General features: G+C 40.4%; 1 protein-coding gene across 5 annotated transcripts; it reads right to left on the bottom strand.

Annotated features, from left to right (window-relative positions):
* Nucleotides 1-262: 262 nt before the first annotated feature.
* LOC105688628 (diacylglycerol kinase theta) lies at nt 263-19,347 on the bottom strand. 5 transcript variants are annotated; one of them, XM_048657152.1, is made up of 19 exons: nt 18,176-19,321; nt 16,794-17,167; nt 11,886-11,965; nt 11,196-11,301; nt 10,885-11,105; nt 10,521-10,692; nt 8,773-8,916; nt 6,822-6,950; nt 6,594-6,728; nt 6,401-6,518; nt 6,134-6,321; nt 5,831-6,043; nt 5,619-5,753; nt 5,358-5,532; nt 4,945-5,267; nt 4,572-4,860; nt 4,325-4,481; nt 4,008-4,115; nt 263-3,600 (listed from the first exon to the last, which is right to left on the bottom strand). In XM_048657152.1, exons 2-19 carry the CDS (start codon nt 16,927-16,929, stop codon nt 3,505-3,507), a joined length of 2,925 nt encoding a protein of 974 aa, XP_048513109.1. In that variant the 5' UTR covers nt 16,930-17,167; nt 18,176-19,321; the 3' UTR covers nt 263-3,504. The 5 variants fall into 5 exon arrangements, with proteins under 5 accessions (XP_048513109.1, XP_048513108.1, XP_048513107.1 ...); XM_048657151.1 differs by having other exon boundaries at nt 263-2,981; XM_048657150.1 differs by having other exon boundaries at nt 263-2,981; nt 4,572-5,267; nt 18,176-19,347.
* Between the last annotated feature and the right edge of the window lie 1,237 nt (nt 19,348-20,584).

The raw sequence follows: 20,584 nt of genomic DNA, 5'->3' as shown, positions 1-20,584 counted from the left end.
TTTTCGTTTTTCACTAATTATGTAGAAAACTGAAAGGCTCCAGTCCCAAACTCTAGCTCATTTCTAAATTTGATATCAGAATAAAATCATGTAACCGGAATTTTTTTTCGATATTGTGAAAGTATTATGTATCTAAGAGATCAATCTTACCCTTATCATTTCTTTTCGTTATAGTTAAAATTACTACCTATAAATTAGGTATGTGAATATATAAATATATGTGTTTTCATACGATGTCGCCATGCAAATGCAAAGTCTGAACAAGTTGCAAGAAATATTTATTTTCGTACTTTACCGATGAATGAAGTGAGCTTTCAAATATGTATGTACACAATATGAAAGCAACGTGTAATTTATGCATCCATATAGAAGAAATGTATGTGTGTGCGCGAGTGCCTGTGCATTAAATAATATTAATGTTATTGATATACATCATAACAATAATGATGATGATGATAATAATAATAATAGTAATTATAATACCAACAATAAGGTGATAACATTATGTAACTGTACAAAAAGATTGTGTTAAATAAATATAATATTGACCGAACAAAAAATGCTGTACTACGATATCTGCTTGTAATATACCCACGCATTAAAGAAAAGGTGTGCAAATAAATAGGGGAGAGGTATTCATTCATTAGAGTACCATTTTGCTTACTTTGTGTAGCACATACATTCATTTATTATAATTAGATTGTTCATAGCTTATTAATATTCTTCTATTTTCTTTTAAATTTATTTTATTCTGTTCGCAACAAAAAAATTATTACATTTTTATTTTATTATTTATTTATTTTTTTCTCTCTGTTCCGATTAACAAATGTATTCACCAATCTGCCGTAAGTGTGTCATTCATGCTCGAGCCCGGACACAATACATGAACAACTGAGCCCCGTACACCAACGGCAGATTAGGAAGGGGAGGCCGTTCAACATCCGGATATGATGGTCTCCCTTTAAATTTTTTTGTTCTTTCATTTTGTGATCAGATTTTTGATAGTAAGTTTTTCTGGATTTTTTTTTTTTTTAAATATTTTTTCTTTGTTTTTTGTGTTTTTTTTTGTTCGCTTTTTCGTTTTTCAATATTTCAAGACATCCAGCGGGGATTTGTCTACGGGATAAGTTGACTAGATGCAAGAGCGCGTTCTACAAGCGCTTTAATAACACGGACTAGGTTTCTGGATGTCATTATTTTGTTTTTTTTTTTCAGCTTTGATGTATTCTATCCATCGAAAGCATTTTTTTATTACCCTAAACGTCGCAGCACAGTTAAAGTGAGTCGCCATTTTACTGTAACAGAATTATACTGTTGCCTACATCCGTCCATCATTCACCAACATTTCGTAATTTTGCGGTTTCCTTCCGAAATCAATTGCTGCTGCTAATATATATAACTCAATCCTTCTTATCCTATACCTTTATATATTATATACATCTGTTTGGCACCGAAATTGTCCCACCGATTTTCATGATGCCAACACGCATCCACTTCAATCAGAAAACCAGCTCACTTAACGTTTTGACCTTTTTTTTGTCTGGCCATCTTATCTTTGTCACTCTATCTAGTTACATTGGTACTCATTTCTTAAATTGATCCACTATACCTGTGCTGCAGAACTTGCTCAGAGTTAGAACGTCACATTCATTTTACTGTAGTCGAGACTGTAGTATAGTAATTGAATTATAATACCGTAACAATTTTGTGACGGTAAAAGTAGATTATTAGTTTTTGAATTTTCTTTGGCATAGTTTATAAATGTACATGGTTTTCGCCACATTATAGTGGAATGTGTTATCTACTTAAGACTCGAGCAAACTTCTGTATTATTAATTATAATAGTAATTTGCAGGAGTCGGATGTTTAGACCTTGCCAAAACGCCTCGGCACCATCCCGAAAGATAGTGTAATTTCGTACTCGGAGGTACCGAACTTAAGGAGACGAATTGGCAAAAACACTGTGCCCGTGTCAGCCCTACTGAAATTACATAATGTGTGTGGTTTTTTTCATCTTTAATTTATCATTCACATGTTCTAGAAAATTCTGACTGCAACTGGTATATATAAATTCCAGACTGCCCGGCAGTCAGATTGACAACAATCACAAATTAGAATCGTAATACTAATACAATATTATGTAAATATATTAATATTTAGTTTGTAAATATTTCATATAATAATATATTAATAACAACTGACTCTTTTTGGTTTTACTTTTTCACTGCACTTATACTTTGTGCATCACGACACACAATTTGTGCCTTGACACTGCCATAGATTGGTAAAATACCATACGAAACGTAATATACATTACAGTTTAGTTTTTTTTTTTTTTCTTTCTTTTGTAACTAAGAAACTATTCGTAACATAAATGCAAATTAATATTGTAAGCGATATAAGCTTGTGACGCTTTTCAATTTGAATACTGGTTAAGATTTTGGAGTAACATTATTTGGTACGATCTATCGTATAATCTTACTAAAAAAATATTTATCGATAAACTACATACAGCGCTATGGTTAACATTCAAAAATGAGATCTATTCCACTTTCAATAACGCATGAACAGAAAATAACGAGCACTGAATTTACAATGAAAAGTGTTTTCATTTTTGTTACGTATGTCCACTTGACAATTTTTATCTATTTTTTTTTCTCTCGTGTCTGATTATTCGGAATAATGACTAACTGCGATGTAAATATATAATTACTTATAATGTTTATTTCTTTTTTCAAATGTAGCGTAACCGCTTTGAATACAGCACGCAACGAGGCCGTACGGATTATTAGTGAATCTGCAGTGATTCTATGTATAATGAAATAATACTCTTTGGCGATCCACATCCGCGTGATTTAGATGATGATTCAGAAGACCTCGGAATCCGGATCGTTTGAGGGTCCAGCTTGGAGTGCTAACTGCATGCTGGGCTCTGTATTTCGCCGCTTCATTTTACCCTTCACCTTCTTCAGCATCGTGGCCTAGGAAGGGTGAGGATCAGGAGGATGCACAAAGGAACGATTGATAACAAGTATAACAAGCCAATGACGAAGAAAATAGCGGTTTCGTTCACAACACCAGAAAACTTATAGATACAATATATGTATATGTATATATATATATGTATATAAATAATAATAGTAAATAAATAAATAAATAAATAAATAAATAAGCGAATTATTAGAAAAAAATTGTAAATCAAAATTTACATGGTAAAGCTATAAAATACTAACTGGAAAAATGCAAGGCTAATCGGTAAAATACGAAAAGCATAAACTGCGTTTGGAAAGGGGTCAGATAGGATCTGGACTGAAAGGTTTGCATGCGCCGAGGAACAATCTTCGTAAGAGAGGTCTGCCTTTTATCTGTGGGATCACTCCGAAACTCCCCTCTCGTGCATTGCGCGTTAATAATATATACGCACGGAGGAGTCTAGGCAGAGATCGCACACTTTACAACGAATGATCAAACAACTGACTAGTTGCAAGCTGCAGAATGGTTGATTTACTCGTCCGTGCTCTTGCCCCCCTCCCCATTAGCAGGTAGAATCGACGGTTCGGTATTCCGACGCTTGATCTTATTTTTCTTCAACATGGTTGCCTGAAGTGAACAAAGGAACAAGGAGACATTAGTAGAGTGCGATTAGGGGAGGAATGCATGCGCTGACGGACATCAGCAGTTAGCTAATGCTTTCTCGAAGAACATGAGCATATAAATATAGCAGTCCTATGTAACAAAACTACTACCTAATACATAAAAATATCTATGATATTGAAAATTCACGTGCGACAGATAGTAAATCGATAGAGATCACCCCACCATCCCATATCATGATCTACCAACGATTAGCGACTAATGTTGTTTCGCCAAAACTCAGATATGCACTCTATTCGTCAAACCATCATTTCAAAAGATGTCCCATTCACCCCTCAAGCATTGTCCTTGCAGTGGTACAGATCATCTATGGAATGTTGAGGGTGCAATGAATTTAGGCTGATTTAGTTTACCTTTAACGCCGATTTCAGGACTACGACATCACCTGGACTTTGTACCCAGGGTTCTCCATCTACCTGAACTGGTAATTCTGAATGGAGATGAATTTTTATGTGTCCACCCTATAGGCACAATATTAAGAAATTTTTGGTTTTTTTTGTTTTTAAACAATTTTGAATATGAGTTTTCGTGCTAGTTATGCGATCACAATTTTATCATCACAAGAGATTTCTTGAGACATATTTCTATTTTCATCTCATCTCACGTGAAACAGAATCGCAAAAACTAAATCTATCCTAGTATGGAATTTTACAATAATAATTCGTCTTACTTGCGCTATCCTTGTAGCAGAGCGTAGGCCAGACTGTATTTGTGCGAGGTGCACTACACCTGTAACTCCGACAACTTCCAACATTCCATCCCAATGATTTGGCTTGTTGAATTGATCCTCTTTCTCCGGGCCCCATGGGTTTGCTCCAGAACCCCAACTGTTCATTGTATCCGTTATAGACATTGTGGATAAAAATAGCTATCTCCAGACGTTGAGAAATTAGAATAAGCCAATGACGATATAATACCTTAAAATATTCAATATAATGATGCCTTCGACCTGCGGTAGTTCTACCAGTTTCCCATCGACTTCTAATCGAATCTGTTTATGCAGATCTTTGCAACGTTTCTGGCTAACCATTTTACGCAGACCCATCGACACATACACTCCCTTATTGTGGAATCGACTGTTGAACTTGTGTGGATTTTCCTCCCTCGCATTGTGGAATGACAAACACAGATCAGCGTCAATTCCAATGCCAAAGTAATTATTCATCACGAATATTTGTGTATTATCCTCGCTCGTTGAACCAGCAACTACAGAAATTGAAATAATCATCATTAACATTCCTAGTATTTGGATTATAGCATATTCATTTTCACGTGTCGCTATATCCGTACCTGCAGCGTTAGGAACTAGCTGAGATTTGTCTTCCTTTTCTTCCGGGTGAAATACAACGGTCCATCGATCCAGCTTAATCTCTTCGGCGTCAATAATATCACGCAACAAACTTAACGGATCTTCGCCACCCGTGTATCCTGAACCCCATCTTAAGACCCTCGCCAGATCATTGCCAGTTCCAAGAGGAACGATGGCACAAGCAGGTGAAGAACACTCGCTATCTTGGCCAACGTTATCCAGACATTGCAATACCCAGCCTATCGTTCCATCACCTCCGCAGACCAGAATCTTGTAGTTCCTTATATGCCGGAATACATAAAGCCTAGAAAATCAGTTGTGTGGTTTTTTAGCATCGAACAACGCTGGGGCAAAGCTTTCGTCGTCAATTTCTCCGAAGTCTTTGAAAGCTTACCCGGGAAGAGGACCACCGTTATCCAGGTCGAAAACTTGATAGGGATTCAGAAGCTTCCGAAAGCTTGAAATTAATTCGAGGCCCTGACATCCACCGGATTTAACATTTACAAACACAAGCAGAGGCTGAACTCCAGGTGGTACCATGATCGGTTCTATACTAGGTAGCAGCATCACTGTAAAATAAGCGTTCGAATGATATTTATCTGACGATCGAAGATATAATTCGCAAACGTTTTCGGCAATCAAACATCCACTTTACCTAAAAGATGTTTATCCTCATATTTCGATTCACGTAGAGTGTACAATGCCTTTACAGCTTTATTAGAATCTTCATATATGATCACCATTGATCCGTACTCGTAGTAAATCGGTCCGATGGACGAAAACTTGTTTTCTAGAAAAATTTAACATAGCGTTGTAACATTCGCTGTGAGGTCCGACGAGTGCATACAGTTGGACGAAGAAACAAACCTTTGCCTAAGAAATCCGTCAACATATTTTCGTAATTACGTTCGGAAAGATTAGGTGGAAGATTTCCAACAAACAAGGCAAGATTCGGCCCATGGGGGTCTTGTTTGAGTTGAAGGTAAAATCGCATCAATTCCATTTGCCGTATCGAGTCCTTCCCCAACAGTTTCACGATATCCCAAGGCTTTTCATTCCGCGATAATACCCGTTCCGTAACTATTTTAGGGAAATAGACAAATATATATTCGAATTATTTCTTTGCCTTTTTCGATTGCTGTTTCATCGATCGCTATAACTGGTACTGACCACCACGATCCAGTAGAATTTCACTACAGCGATATTCATCGCATTTGAAATTTTCAAGACCAAATCGAAGTAGAGCTTCCTGAATCAGGTCAGCCACGGTACTGTCTTCGGTAACTGGTACAATGCAAAATGCCTCAGATACCTGAAGTTTACCCGGGTAGACTCGTACTTCGCCACACTCGTTATCTCTGTTACGGTTTACAAAACAATTAATCGAATTTCCGAATTTTTTTTAATTAATTTCAAGTGCTCAACAAATAGGCTCACTTGAAACGTAGGAAGACAGCCGGACGCTTGCCTTCCTTTCGTTGCAAGCTTGTCACCGGCGTTGGATCACACAAGCTTGTTTCATCGGTGGCATACAAGTCGGTTAAGTAAAAGTTTTCTGCAGAGAAGAAACGGTTCAAGTACATACGAACGATCTAATTTGGTAGAAAAAAATTTGAATATCTGAACGTACTTAGATCTTTTGTTATGTGGAATGCTCTTAAGGCTATGGTGAGGACTTGGTCAACATTGGCTTGTCGAGGGACGCTGATAACTCGAAATATCCGACGCCTCACGGATATATTGCCATCGTACACTTTGATCATCTCTGTAAGGGCACATGGTAGATGTATGACCAGGGGGGTGAAAAAGTGCATCCTGGAGGAGCCTATGCATGCAGACATTCGATAACTAGAAATACCTTCGTCTCCATCCTCTTTTTCTTTTTGAGGTCTGGAGTCCCGGCTATGAGCTCCGCTTTGCTGTGCCGGTTCATCGTTGTCCCTATTCCGAGTATCTCCGCTACTGAATTCCTCTGAAATGCTACGTGCTGTAAAAAATAAACTACAGTTGTAATTGAATGCCGATACAAGTTATCGATTATTGTCATCATGTCTGTTGAATTTTCTTTGAAAACATCACATGATTTTGTTCAAAAGCTCACGGTGGTATAATACAGGGCATAATTACCCAAAATTTATAAATCAATTATGAGAAAAACTCGGTGTCTGGTGTGTATTCATCCTGGTGAATATTCAATTGAATTTTACGAGTTGAATTCGTAAATTTAGCCTATGTAGTGTCATTAGAAATATTAGTATAACACAGCTGAATTTAACATCAATACCAAAGCAGGACGTTCAAACTTGTAAAATCTAATTCTTCATAAGGTTTACGTTATATTATAAAATACAACTATTCATTTGTCCAAAATTAAAATTCATTTCTCTAAACCAACAGCCCTTGCACAGTCTCTTGATTTCGGACCTTCTAAGTAAGTTCTCCTTCGTAGGAACAATAAGCCTCGAAAATGTTTCAAACATTGTCCGACTAGGGGATGTTTTCTTGCTCTACACTTTCCGTAATACTACACATTCCGTAAGGTATATATAATATGTATACAAATGTATTTATATGTATATATATTCATCTACCATTTCAAAGAAAAAAAATTATGAACTTAACAATTCCTAATTACATCCGCACACGTCGCTATGTAAAAAATCTAAAAAAAAAAAAAAAAATCGGATGAAATAAAAAATAAAGACGATAGTTTTCTCTACACAATTCTATTGTCTTGCCTTTTGTGCTTATAAATATTCGTTACACTCCTTACCATCCAAGAGACACGATGGTTTGTGAACAGGGAAGCACACATAATAGGGAGATCGCATTGATTGTGAGTAGCACTCCTTCGCGCTTCATCGGACAGTGGATTGACAAGCATCACAGAAATCTCACACTGTGTCCAGCGGGCTTGAATGAGAGCGCATGCACTGAAGTGAAACATGTACACATGCTAAAACTGCCAATGACAATCATACCATACAAGCACGAGAACTTGCGTAATGCTAAGCCCTATGCAATCATCCATTTTAGTCCTATCATACTTCACGTGGAATATTGGAAATTGTATCCAATGAAATCCACGCCGAAGAATTAAACTGATAGATTTTCTTTTCTCTTTTGAGTCATCAAAATTAGACGTAACGTAAGACCTAAAGAATAATTACGCAACGCCTAGACCACGATATCACAGCGATCAAGTTACTTTATTCTTTCAAGGAGTAGTTCACTTGCCAAGTACATGGAATTCGCTACCTATCCTGTTGAAAGCGTGAAAGGGAATACCTAAAAATAAGCTTCTGAAAGATCTGCCACCCAGTTCCTTTTTCTGGTGGTTTTTTTTTTGTCCCATCCGTATATTGATAATCTTTTACACGGCAATGCGCGATAAGTTTTCTCTAGATGAAGCACATCGTCGTTTTTTTGTCAAATCTCTTTCGTGATAATATTTCACCAGTTACGATAAAAATCTCAAATTATTAATTGAAATGTTTCCTTCACGTACTCAAAAAGCTCCTGGTGATCCTACCGATTTTAAAGTAAATATTGTATAATGTCTATATCACCCAGAATGAGCTAGGAAGAATGTACTTCCAATTCTGCCGAATGTTTGAAAAATGCAGTATCGAAGATAATTATACATATATTAGGTTTATCATGTATAGGTAATAATGGTATTTGAAACGACGACAACTAAAGTGTGGTTCAGATCTTCCCACCCTTGAGCTATAAGTGTACATAGTTCGCTATTCAGTAGGCACACATACATGGTTGCATGGCAGAGGATGGATTAATAATCTAGGTACCTCGAACATAAGGAGGGGAAGCATGACAATTTCCATGGCAGCTACGTGGCAAAACTAGTGAAAGGCGCCTCAAAGCTGCGGCAAGGTGGCCTGCACCCCCAATTTGTTCACTCTCAGCGAAATCGAATTGCTCTCCAGTGTAATCTTCAAAGAGAAGCAAACAATAGTCCGAATTTTTTTTTGTTTAAAACTATAATTTCATACAAAACGAACTGCACTCAAATTTTGTTCATGGTCTTTTTTTCATTCCATCATTTTATGACGTACAGATTTAGCTATCAATTAAATTTCCGGAGTAGTAAACGTCGCTGTGGTACAGTTCGGTCAATTTATAACAAATAATTTCGAAACGAATTCGATTTACAGAATCGCGTTAGCTGGCATTATGCTATTTTAGTGCGTTGTCGGTTGTATAGTATGATTATGAACTATGTGTGCAAAAATCAAAGAGATCACTATGGTATATTTTCAAGGTGATGTAAGACTAATAATTGAGAATAGCGGCCTCGATTAAAATTGGGAATTGTGGAAACACTTTATGTAGACGAAAAGTAACCATGGAAAAAATACATCGATACGCTACGGTAATTGAAAAGAAAATTTGTACTTCTCAATTCTCTAAATTTCAAAACGATTCTAGTCAGAAAACAAACGTGTAACCAGTAACAACCTTACAAAAAATAACGTTGTTCTACGGGGTAAGATTTATATATAAATGTAACGATATTGTGTCACAGATAATATTGCTTATTAAAAATTTGTCTATTATGCAGACTATATTCAGCGGTACAAATAAAGTGTAGAAAACATTGTTGAATATCTGTGGTGTATTACGTCTTTTGCAAGACATCATACAATTAACTCGACCTAATGGATAGATCGTTAATAGACAGTACAGCTAATTAATCCGCAAAGACTTTTCTTTCGTTTTCCATTTTTTCCTTTTCTTTCTAAGATGATGTAGCTGCTGCATGAACTTGTTCTGTATGATATTTGCAACTACCATAGCTGCAAATACGAAGCATTCTTAATATCATATGTATAATATATCATTATCTACGTATCACTGCTATGATAACAATTATGTAACAAACTTTATTTTCACCCTAAACAAATAGACAGATTACAATAATATTTTACATACCTACCCTGGAGTCGAGCTCGAATTTGAATTCAAGAGATATTATTAAAAACGAAAAAAGGTAACAAATAATAACGAAGACAATAATCATTTTAATAAATGAAGAAATTGAAAATGTGTCGCGTGCGACGGTGCATAATGTAATACAGGGGGTATAATAATTGAAATATACGCATTCCTATGGCTGAAAAATGCGGTGGCTCCTACAGTTTCTCTTGCATATAAATATAATATCGATATAATGGACATTTTTCACGAATCATCGCGAACGAGTTACCGTAGGTATACCAGATTGTGTAATGTCTTCTGTGAATATTGCGTGTATAATTACATTAATTTCGCAAATCAAGCGTCACTGCAGAGCGAGATGCAAACGAGTTACCATTTTCATTTCTGTATTATTATTTTTTTGCACAACGTGAGAGACGAAAATTAATTTCGGATCGTTTAATGCGGATGAGAATCTAAAATGCCTCGATCGAGTGCCTCGAGAATTTCAAATCTTAGCATTCTGTTCGATGAAAATTAACAATGGTTAAATCAGGTATCGATTATACTTTGGACGGATACAAGTGCTAATGGTGGCTAAAATAAAGCAGACACTTACGGCAAGAATACTCACGCGCGAGAACTTCCTTGCGACGCACCTGGACACCGATGATGGCCTCCATAGGGACCTCGGTGCGGGGTATACTGATCGCATGTGGCGGCAGATAAATGGGTTCCAGATTCCCAAATGTGCACTCCTGCGGTATGTTTTTGTGGCAGTGAGCATGTGACTGTAAAAAAAAACGTTTTATCTCGTGTAAGAACAATCTCATTTGGGACGTGACCTAGCCGATCGATACCCGCAAAAGGACGAAAAGAAAAATATAACGACGAGAAGAAACCCACATCCTGCAGTTTCTGAAGGCGTCGTGTATGGCGAACGAAAAAACTATCGAGTAGGTGGGATTTTATGTAAAAATTACCGTCATGCCGCACCACTCGCAGCGGTACCCCGAAAGACATTCTGCCGACCAGCAAGTCTTCTTGCACACTACGCATTTTGAATTATTCGGAAGATTGCCTTCCCGCCAATGATGGGTGTGTCGCACGGAAGCGAGGTCCTTCCCTGGCAGGTAAGTAGCATTCTCTTTACAATCAGCTACCGCAAAATCCTGGCAATCCGTGTGCACGAAGTACTCGCATACTGAAATTATTAGAAAATTCATAAGTCGTCGCGACGAAAAAAACGAACGACATGAAAAAAAAAGAGGAGGAAACGAAGGCCTTCACTTACTCTCACAGTGAATAGATGGGCTATCCTCCTGCAGGCGTTTCCTACATACATTGCAGAATTTTTTTTTATGGTGCGCTTGTTCCGACCAACAATGTGCAACCGGGTTCTAAAAGACGAAACGATCAATATTGAAATGACAGAATATCATCGAAAATGAGGAAATAAATGATTGAAATAAATCATCGGAGGACGACTAGGGGTAGCTGCGCCCTCGCGTGTGAAAATTTCTTCGGTCATACGCGGAAGTACGTCATGGGTATACACGTTGATACGAGTATACCTATACCTGTGACGTAATTTAAGTAGTAAGAGCTTATCTATTGGCTCGAGTCTGGCGTAGGAAGGTTAAGACCCTGGTACAGTATAGTCACAGCGAGCGAGACAGACTGCAGGTGAGAATAAGACAGGTTGAGTTTTGTCTGACCAGCGCGAGAGCGTATCTACTTCGACAAGTTCAGTGAAGAGGCAAACAGCCAAAGAGCCGCCGAGCTCTGTTATTGATCGTAGGGCTGTCCGAATTACCCGACAAGTCACAGACAGAGCACAATATTGGGGAAATAATGTTAAATAAGCCTTCGCCCCGAATTATGACCGCCAAAAATGCCCTTTGCCCTTTGCAAATGGAAGACGATTTTTTATTTCTCCAAATCGTACCCTCCGTTACTACTTATTTTTCATTTCGCTTTATACCTTGATCAGGCTTGCCGCGATGCTGGAGCAGGGAGAGACGACGGTCTTGAGACAGCGGTCGTGCACTACGAAGTTGCAAACTGAAAGAAAATAAAGATATCCCCTGAATAATTGATTTCAACGAATGTCGAGTAATTAATTGTCACAGTAATTGGGTTTTCAATGAAAATTCATTCCCACCGCTTATTACATGTTATTCTACAGATGTTCTCGGATGTATTATGAATAGAGATACAGGGATGAATAAAATTTCATAACACGGGGTAAAAAGAATATGAATAACGATGGAAAAAATTATTTTCATACATTGCTGTACAATATTTGCGTTGCAAAAGTTGTTCTTGGTGAAGGAGCGTTTTGTATAGCTGCCGTCGTAGAAAATGAATTAGAAATTCATCTTGACAAGTGCAATAGTACTTGTCAGTTTGCAGCCGTGCCTCTGGAAGTGTTTGCACAAAAACTTGAAGAGGAAATGTCAAACAGAACGAAAGAGTTTTATTCTTTGACAAGTACCCGTATAGGTGAGTGTACATATACGTATATAGCATACTATGCACCGTACCAATGCGAAGAGTCTTTAGAAAAAAGAAAAAAAAGAAGAAGAAAAAAATACAACAGCTTCACTGAGAGCAGTAAAGTTCACTGCAACCTTCGAGCGTTTACATTTTCAACTCGACTTCTTTCCAACCTTGTTTAATTAGCTCGCGAACTAAATCCTAAAGTACACATGTACATCATTATATCAATAGTGTAAGACATCCTATCTTATATAATTCCATTCATTCTTCTCTAATTGTAAGTGAAAAAACTGTGTCGAATAAAATTCACTTATCGTCCACATTTATTAATAAAGCTACGTACACTGCATCGAATTATATCATTGTACGTGTATATCAGTAGATATTTTTTATCTGATGTTGGTTTGACCGCAAGACTGAATGGAATTGTACGTAAGTCTGCCCTAGTTCTCACTCGCAAATACGCTTTGGCATACAACGAATCCGTTGAAAGTAACAAAAAGCTTTTTACTTTCCCCGCGTTTCCTGTAAGCAAAAAATTATTGCGAACCTTCGCCTTTCGGAGCGGTGGAAGGACAAGTAGGAGAATTCGAAGTAAACAGTTACAGGGAACCAGGAAAATTGAATTATAAACCAGGTTTAATTTGGGATGGTATACCAGCTGAAAAAGTTGTATCGCTGTTTGGAAAAATCCAGAGACTGGTCAGAAATGAAAATTGAATAAGGTGAATTTGTTCATCGTTGAACCGATATAGATGGTAATAGTATAAACTGTACGTGTATAAATCGTACCCGACAAAATCCTAGTTTATTAAAACCTCTGCTGTTAATTGCGTAATCCCGTTTGCGTCGACAGTGTCTATTTTCTGCTGATAGGACCGCCAAACCTCTAAAATAAAGTGCCCTTGGGACGAGTTGCGCGTTTCTCTATCGGTTTTACTAGATTATAGGCCTACACATACACAGAACAGTCTTGAGAAGCTATACACTGTACACTTCGGAAACGCACGGGACGCTGCAAACTGTCGTGGGACCAATTCTGCTTCTACTTCTACTTCTGCAGTTTCTCCTTATTTCCTAAGGTCGAACCTGAATTTATCTACGATGTAGCTGGAATCTTCCAAAAGATTATCCACAGAGACCAAAGTTAATGATCACGCTCAACATTTTAAAACGAAAGGAAAATTTTCCCTACAAGGGGAAATCGATTCGGTCAATTTTTTTACTCATGATCTATTCGATCGCCCTTCGGTATTATCACGCAATCTGATATACTTGAGATTACTCTTCGAATTCGTACCGAAATTCGCGGGACGATTGTAGATAAAAATATCCGGATTTGCAGCATAAGGGGGGTAAAAGCTGGATGGCGGTATCCCTTTCTCAAAATTCGGTGATTCTGTCCAAGATCAAAACAACTCCATTTTTTATACTCGACAAGAGTTGATCCAGATGAACGGAATATAAAATTGCATTCCCACGTACCGAGTAGACCCGGAGTTCCCTGCAATGATTTCTTCTGGAATGTTTTAATTTTTTTCCAAAAGTAAGATACAGAGAATTGGGTGAAGGAAGAGGAGAAAAGACATGTGCGAGTAAATATGTGCTCCTTGAATTACAGCGGATAGTCGAGATTTATTCACCTTATATCGCGTTGAACGATGCACAGATATATATCAGTTTGTCACCCACGCCGGATGAGGGAAGTTTGTCAAGCGCGTTGTTCACAAGGGTGTAAGATTGACAAGCACACGAGGCGTTGGAAACTAACGTCGGAACTCGACTGCCAATAAAAAAGAGGACGTAAAAACTATACACATGTCACTCTATTTTAAGACGAGAACAGATTCGCGTACTCTTGCGACGTGCTAACGGCGTATACATAACTTGTCGATTGTACTCGGAAGTGAGACCGAGAAGTATTGGAACGTAGGTACATCGATACATAGGAATTATATATTTGCGGAAAAGACTGACGTACTGCACATCACGCTGGATGATCCTTCAAAATCACTTTTTGGGCTACACGTGCTGTTAACGTAACCGGAGCGAGTGAACCAAAAAAAAAAATTAATTCTCTCTGTCGGTCTACTCGTCACGGAGATATAAAGTTTGGACCTATTTTATTTCCAGCAATGTCACAAAAATGACATCGTTGACGTAGATCCACGTGCTTATTTAAAAAATAAAAAGAAAAAAAAGAAATCGAACGGTAATCTGGGATTTACTATGCATGTATTTCAGGCGTAATTTCACAGATTGTACGTACTTTTTTTTGAACGACTCGATTGCGGTGTAGGAAGTCCGATTAGATAACCAATAAGATTTATAATAAAGAGGCCAGGTCTTTTCTTGGACCTAATTAAGCAAGGCTCGGTGCACCGCATACGCACGTCATTGCGATGAGATATACCGAAATACACCGGTGTTAAAAACCTCGCCTCGTTTTCACCGGGTTTTATCAAACCAGCGGAAATTGCGTGGATTGTGAAAATGCCTAGAATCCCTTTTAATCGTTCAATGAAAATGAAAAACTTGGAGAAACGTGCATCAGGATAATCGCATCGCAGAAATGAATATTATTGCACGGTCTTAACAAGGTACCAAAAATTTTTGGTGCTCGGGTGTACGCGGTTATCCAAAATCTGTCGTTGGATAATTCGATCTGGGCACTTGTATCGGATGCGCGGTTAATCCTCACCTACGAAATTGGTACCAGATATGATCTCATAGAATTCCGCAAGTCGTATATAAATATGAATTTTCATCTGAAAATCTACGAGTGCCTGGAGAAGCTCTTCGATACGATAACGAATCTAGCTGAAATCCTAGGATGCGAAAAGGTAACGAACATTATAGAGAAGAAAGAGAGGAATAAAACGAGGTCCAAGAATTAAAGATATCTGGAAGAGTAACCCAGTTCTGGTTACAGAGCGTTCGGTTATTCGGTCGTTGGTTACTCCTCTCAACCCGTGGCTTGGTTCTGGTCATGTTTATGTGAATGTATCTAGGTTCTGTGTGGGGGGCACCGACGTTGACGTCACAGGGCTGGCGGGCAGGCGACTGGTTGTGGGTTGCGGGTGATAGAGGGGAAGGTTGAAGAAACGGGCAGGGCAACCAGCGGGAGTGCCGACATAGCGTCCACATAGCCTTCTCTGCACAGCTTCCATAGCCGCTTCCATAGTCGCCATAGCTGCCACCCCCTCGACCACCCCCTCCCGCGATCAATGCTCGTGCGAGCTGCGATGCGCGCGTCCTCGACCCCCGCCTCGTCCTCCTCGATCCACGTCGTTCTTTGCGCTACGACGCTCCGGTACTCCGGGCACCGGTGTCGAGGGGCTTTTCCCCGAAATTTCATGCCCTTATGAAACACCCTGTACACGCTGTCGGAGGGTAGATGTAGCTGCGGAAGGGCGGACCGACACGTCTTCCGATATTCACCTCTTCTCTTTTTTTCTCTCCCTGTCGAGGACGCGTAGCGACGCAGGTCTTCCTACAGGGGACGATCATCCCCCTGGATGAATTAATTTTTACCGTGCACGGAGAAGGTGGGCGGCTTCGATACGATTGTTCTTTTCTCTGCAGTTGCGAAAGGGTCGAAGAACCGTCGGAGGTCTCGTATCGAGGGACGGTTGGAATTGGAGGTCGATGTCGATTCACTGGACTTCAACCGAACGAAGCGAAAGCTTCGGAAGCGTTGGCATGGCATTCGTATCCATTCATGTACGTTCCAACGTCCATTCATCGGGTGTTGGAGGTCAGCCAGATATACCTCGCAACGTCCTTTCTAGTAGATCTCCGGGTTCGGCATTACATTAAGTAGTTAATCCCGGTATCAGGTCAGACGGAGCGACGATAGTCGTATAGCTAGTAGTAACAGCCACCCACCGCCATAGCGAGTAGCTATACCGGCCGTGCATACGATGTAACAGCAATACAGCGATCGCTACCCTGCACGCGATATTAACCGAGAACACCCAGGCAGCTCGTGAAAGAGGGTAGTTTCATCGAATTTCACCTCACCCAAGGCCAATGCTATCGATAAACCTGTGTAATTGCGCTTCGCTGCCAATACGATAAAAGATATTGTAAACAGTAACTCGTAATATACACCTGCGAGAGGGGAAACGTAAAATGGAAGGTCCGCTTGAATGAAGAGTGAAAGACCATCCCCGAAGATCGTCTGGGTGGATTCCTGAAAGGGTGACGTCGGGGAGGTCGAAATAAAAAGAAGATGTGAGATCTGCGTAGCGATTCGCACAGTTTCGGTTTCGAGTGCGATTTTATTAGGCGAGCGAGGATATCGTAGGGAGGTCGACGACGGGGGGTGAAGGGCGTAGGTTTGCGCGTGTTATCTGAAAAAGTAGAAGATGACCAATAATTTCCATACCTTCGCAGATGTACCCCTGCTGTAAGAGGCCCCAGAGCATGTCCGTGCAGTGATGACAGTAGGTGGGTTTGTGAAACGTTTTCTTACTGAAGCTGTGCCCATGGCTGGCTGGTGTCTCGGCCGAGACCGACGCCATGATCCCTGACCCACCGCGGCACCGTTTACGCCAGATTTTCACCGTGAAATTACACAAGGCACACGCCGCACATTTGATATATTTATTACATGCCTATGTGATCTCGAAACCGTACGCGAACATTTCGATGCCGTAGGGTATCCCTGTCGATTAACGTCGCGTTGTGTCTAGGGCGCATTTCCAATTTCACAGCGGCGTATCTTTAACACCGCCGTCTGCACACAGCTGACCATTACCACTATAAAAAAATAATTATTAATATTCCTCGGGATTATCGTTCTCGAACGGTAGATCGTCGTTACTTTTATTATTAATATTGCTATCGGTATTATTATTATTAATATTGCTATACCCGATCCACATACTCGTCTCTCGCCCTCTCTCGCCCTCTCTCTCCCTTTCACCCTCTCTCGCTCTTTCTCTCTCCCTTTCTTTCTTTCTTTCTTTCTTTCTCTCGCTTACGCTCTCTCTACTTCCTACCGAGGATCCGGCGCGACCCTTTCGTGTACGTGGGGCAAAACCACCTCGCGTTTCGGCACACTTGCTTCAGCCCCGCAAGCAGGGACGGCGCACGCCACGTACGCCACCCCAACCCGGACTCGAGCTTTTCCCGTCCTATCCGTTCTATCAAGCCGACGGACCGACGGAGCTTTCGACGTCGAAACGACGACGTCACATACCTCGCGCGCCGACGCGCCTCCGCATCATGACATCCGCGCAACGCGACGACGGCATCGTTCGTTTTCCCTCTCTCGGCAATCTATTTATCTCTTTATCTTCAAACGCGGTATCTATTCATCTATCTACACGGATCTATATATCGCTGGTATCTATAATGGGCAAACCACCAATCTAGATAAACAATATGTGTATATATACGTTGGTATATCTGCAAGCTCGCTCATCCGCTGGCCGATGCCTAGCGGATAGCTTATATGGTTTTCATTTGCTCTACACAACTCGGCTCTTTTCAGTCTGAATTCACACTTCGAGGTATACGACGATGTACCGGAAAAAACACGCTCTATACGATCGTAATGCGCGACCGCGATACGGACGTCTGGTTAATAATAATGACATCGATTATCATTGTTATTTCTTTTATCTCCAGGTATGAAAACTTGCGGGGGAATCGACCCTCGATAAACTCTGGGGACCCATGCAGAATGTTCGGGTATCACAATAGTCGTGACCCTCTTTCGCCGCTGCGCGAGGCTTTAAAATCTCCCTCGGAGTGCGTTCTTACCCTAGTCAGGGGGTAGGTATCCGCTACCTCTTCACGTTCGGTCCTTGCTTCCTTTTTTTCCTTTCCGTCTCCTCGATCTTCTTCTTCGTCTTCTGTGTCTTCCTTATATCTTGCGCGCCCTTTCAAAGTCAGGGTCTTGCGGAAAAATCGTGCTTTCGGTGTCTTCCCTACCCGGCACACGCGCACTATCAGCTTAGCCCAGGACGGGCCGAATGGAAGGCGGCCTGGTACCTGCAGGAAGCATCTCCAACAAACGTATCGCCGCGTCACAATAGGAATAAGAGAATTGCACCTGCGGCGCACATAGCCACCGATCCTTTTACCTCCCTTAACAGGTTGTTGCAAACCGCAATTAAACTGTTGTCACAGTTTAGGTCATTGAAGGAGGAGGACGACGAGGACGACGATGTCGAAGAGCCGGTTGTTATCCGTTCGTACGAATTGTCTTTTTGATAATTTTTATTGCAGGTCGTTCCCCTTTTCTTGAGGGTACGTTCGGCAACCGATGATCGCTGCAGGTTCGCAACTGTTGCAACGGATGAAGATGACGATAACGTTGAAGAGAGAAACGTAGGAGATATCGATAATATTTTCGGTCGCCAAAAGAAGCCCCTGCACCGATAAATCGGGCTCATATTTTATCTGAAACCCGCAAGCTCGCGAGTCAAAGCACTCTATCGTGCAGCGCTCGCGTTATCCTCTGCGGGCGAATTTTCTCCAGGAACCATCGCAAACAAATTTTATGTCCTTGATCTTCCGTCACTATTATTTATTTATTTATTTATTTATTCATTTATTTATTACTATTATTACTATTACTCGTTTCCCCTCCTTGTTCCTTTTTTGCCCCTCTAATCGCTTCCTCTCTCTCTCCCTCTCACTCTACTTTTATCAAGTACGAATAAAACTCAAAGTCAAGGCAACGAGGAACTACCCCTTTCGCCCCAAGGCCCCAGCCACCCCCTGTCGCAAAATCACTCTTAAATTCCCGTACGGTACGATAAATAGCGATTAATTGTTCTTCCGTAAACCGCGGCGGTCCCGAACTGCGCCCCGAACTGAACCGCAGCAACGAAGCGCGATCCAAACGCTGTGTCTGGGTGCGCCGACGACGAGTTCTCGGTCGCGAATGACCCGATGACGACTAAAGCCCCGAAGAACCCGCATGCGCGACTATTGGGAGACCATCGTTGAAACGAGTAGAGCGAGTTGCGCCACCAATTCGTGGTCGTAGTAATCGCGTTCCTCGTTTCTCCAGCTGGTAGATATATCCGCAAGGGATGCGGGAGAGAGGTAGGGGGGGCTGAAAGACCACTGTACGAGGGTTGCTTTTCATGGATTCCACGAAACGAATCGAAAGATCTTCACGCAAATATGCATCTAGGTTTCACTTCGAGAAGGGTTGATGCACTTTACGGTCACCCCGATCGGTCAACCCCTAAATACCGAGCATATCCCGGCTACCGTCATGCATTTCGAGGGATACTGAGTCCATCGGGGATACTGGTGCAGTTTGGGATGATTGATTTTCGGGCAAACTTCGACGCCGATGAGCCACGAATGGAGGTTTTCCGCGTTATCAACTGAAGTTGAGATCCTTTGATTAATCGATCCTCCCTGTACCACTACTGTGCAGCGGTTCTTGCATGTATGTCAATCTTCCCAACCGTAGAGGGATGATTCGAATTTTTCAATTATCCGAGTAGTCATAAGACACCTCAATTATATTATACTACCACTTCAAAAATAATGCAGAACGTAGGATGATAAAAAGTGCAGCAGCAACTGTCTTGTAAGATGTGTATGCTTTTCTGTATGACTAGTATTGCACTCGCGTGTTCCATGCGCGCCGCATTTGATTTCGTTCGTCGTTTGAATTTTTGTCCCATAATCCTTTCGCAATTACTCATCATTATATGTCACACGCATGTTGAGAGCTTTTTATTGCCGATCTACGAATTTTTCTCATCGAGATATCTTCATTTTTATGCTCCAAAAAGCGATAAATTGGCGATAACTCGATCATTTCGACGCATAGATCAATTTGGCTATTAGATTTGGTTTCTCAGTTGCATGAGAATACCTGCACGACAAAAAACTGTTAATTTTTGAGCCACATGGCAAGAATCTTGGGGGGTACCCCTTGGATTTGTTTCGATTTTTGAGCAAAAAATAAATCATCTTTTTAATTGGGTTTAATATGCTTTTCTGACGTATTTTGACCTCAGGAATCCAAATCTGGAAGAAAAATTGATCTATCTCTAAAATTGACCGAGTTATCGCCAATTTTCAGCTTTTTGGGGTCAAAAATAAAAAATTGATTTTTTAGTGTATCTTCATGTAATTTGAGCTCAGGAATCCGAATCTGGAAGAAAAATTGATCTATCTATGAAATTTATCGAGTTATCG

This window comes from Athalia rosae, chromosome 6 (assembly GCF_917208135.1).
Source record: "Athalia rosae chromosome 6, iyAthRosa1.1, whole genome shotgun sequence".
Classification (NCBI taxonomy): Eukaryota; Metazoa; Arthropoda; class Insecta; order Hymenoptera; family Athaliidae; genus Athalia; species Athalia rosae.
This window is presented reverse-complemented; position numbering and strand designations above follow the sequence as displayed.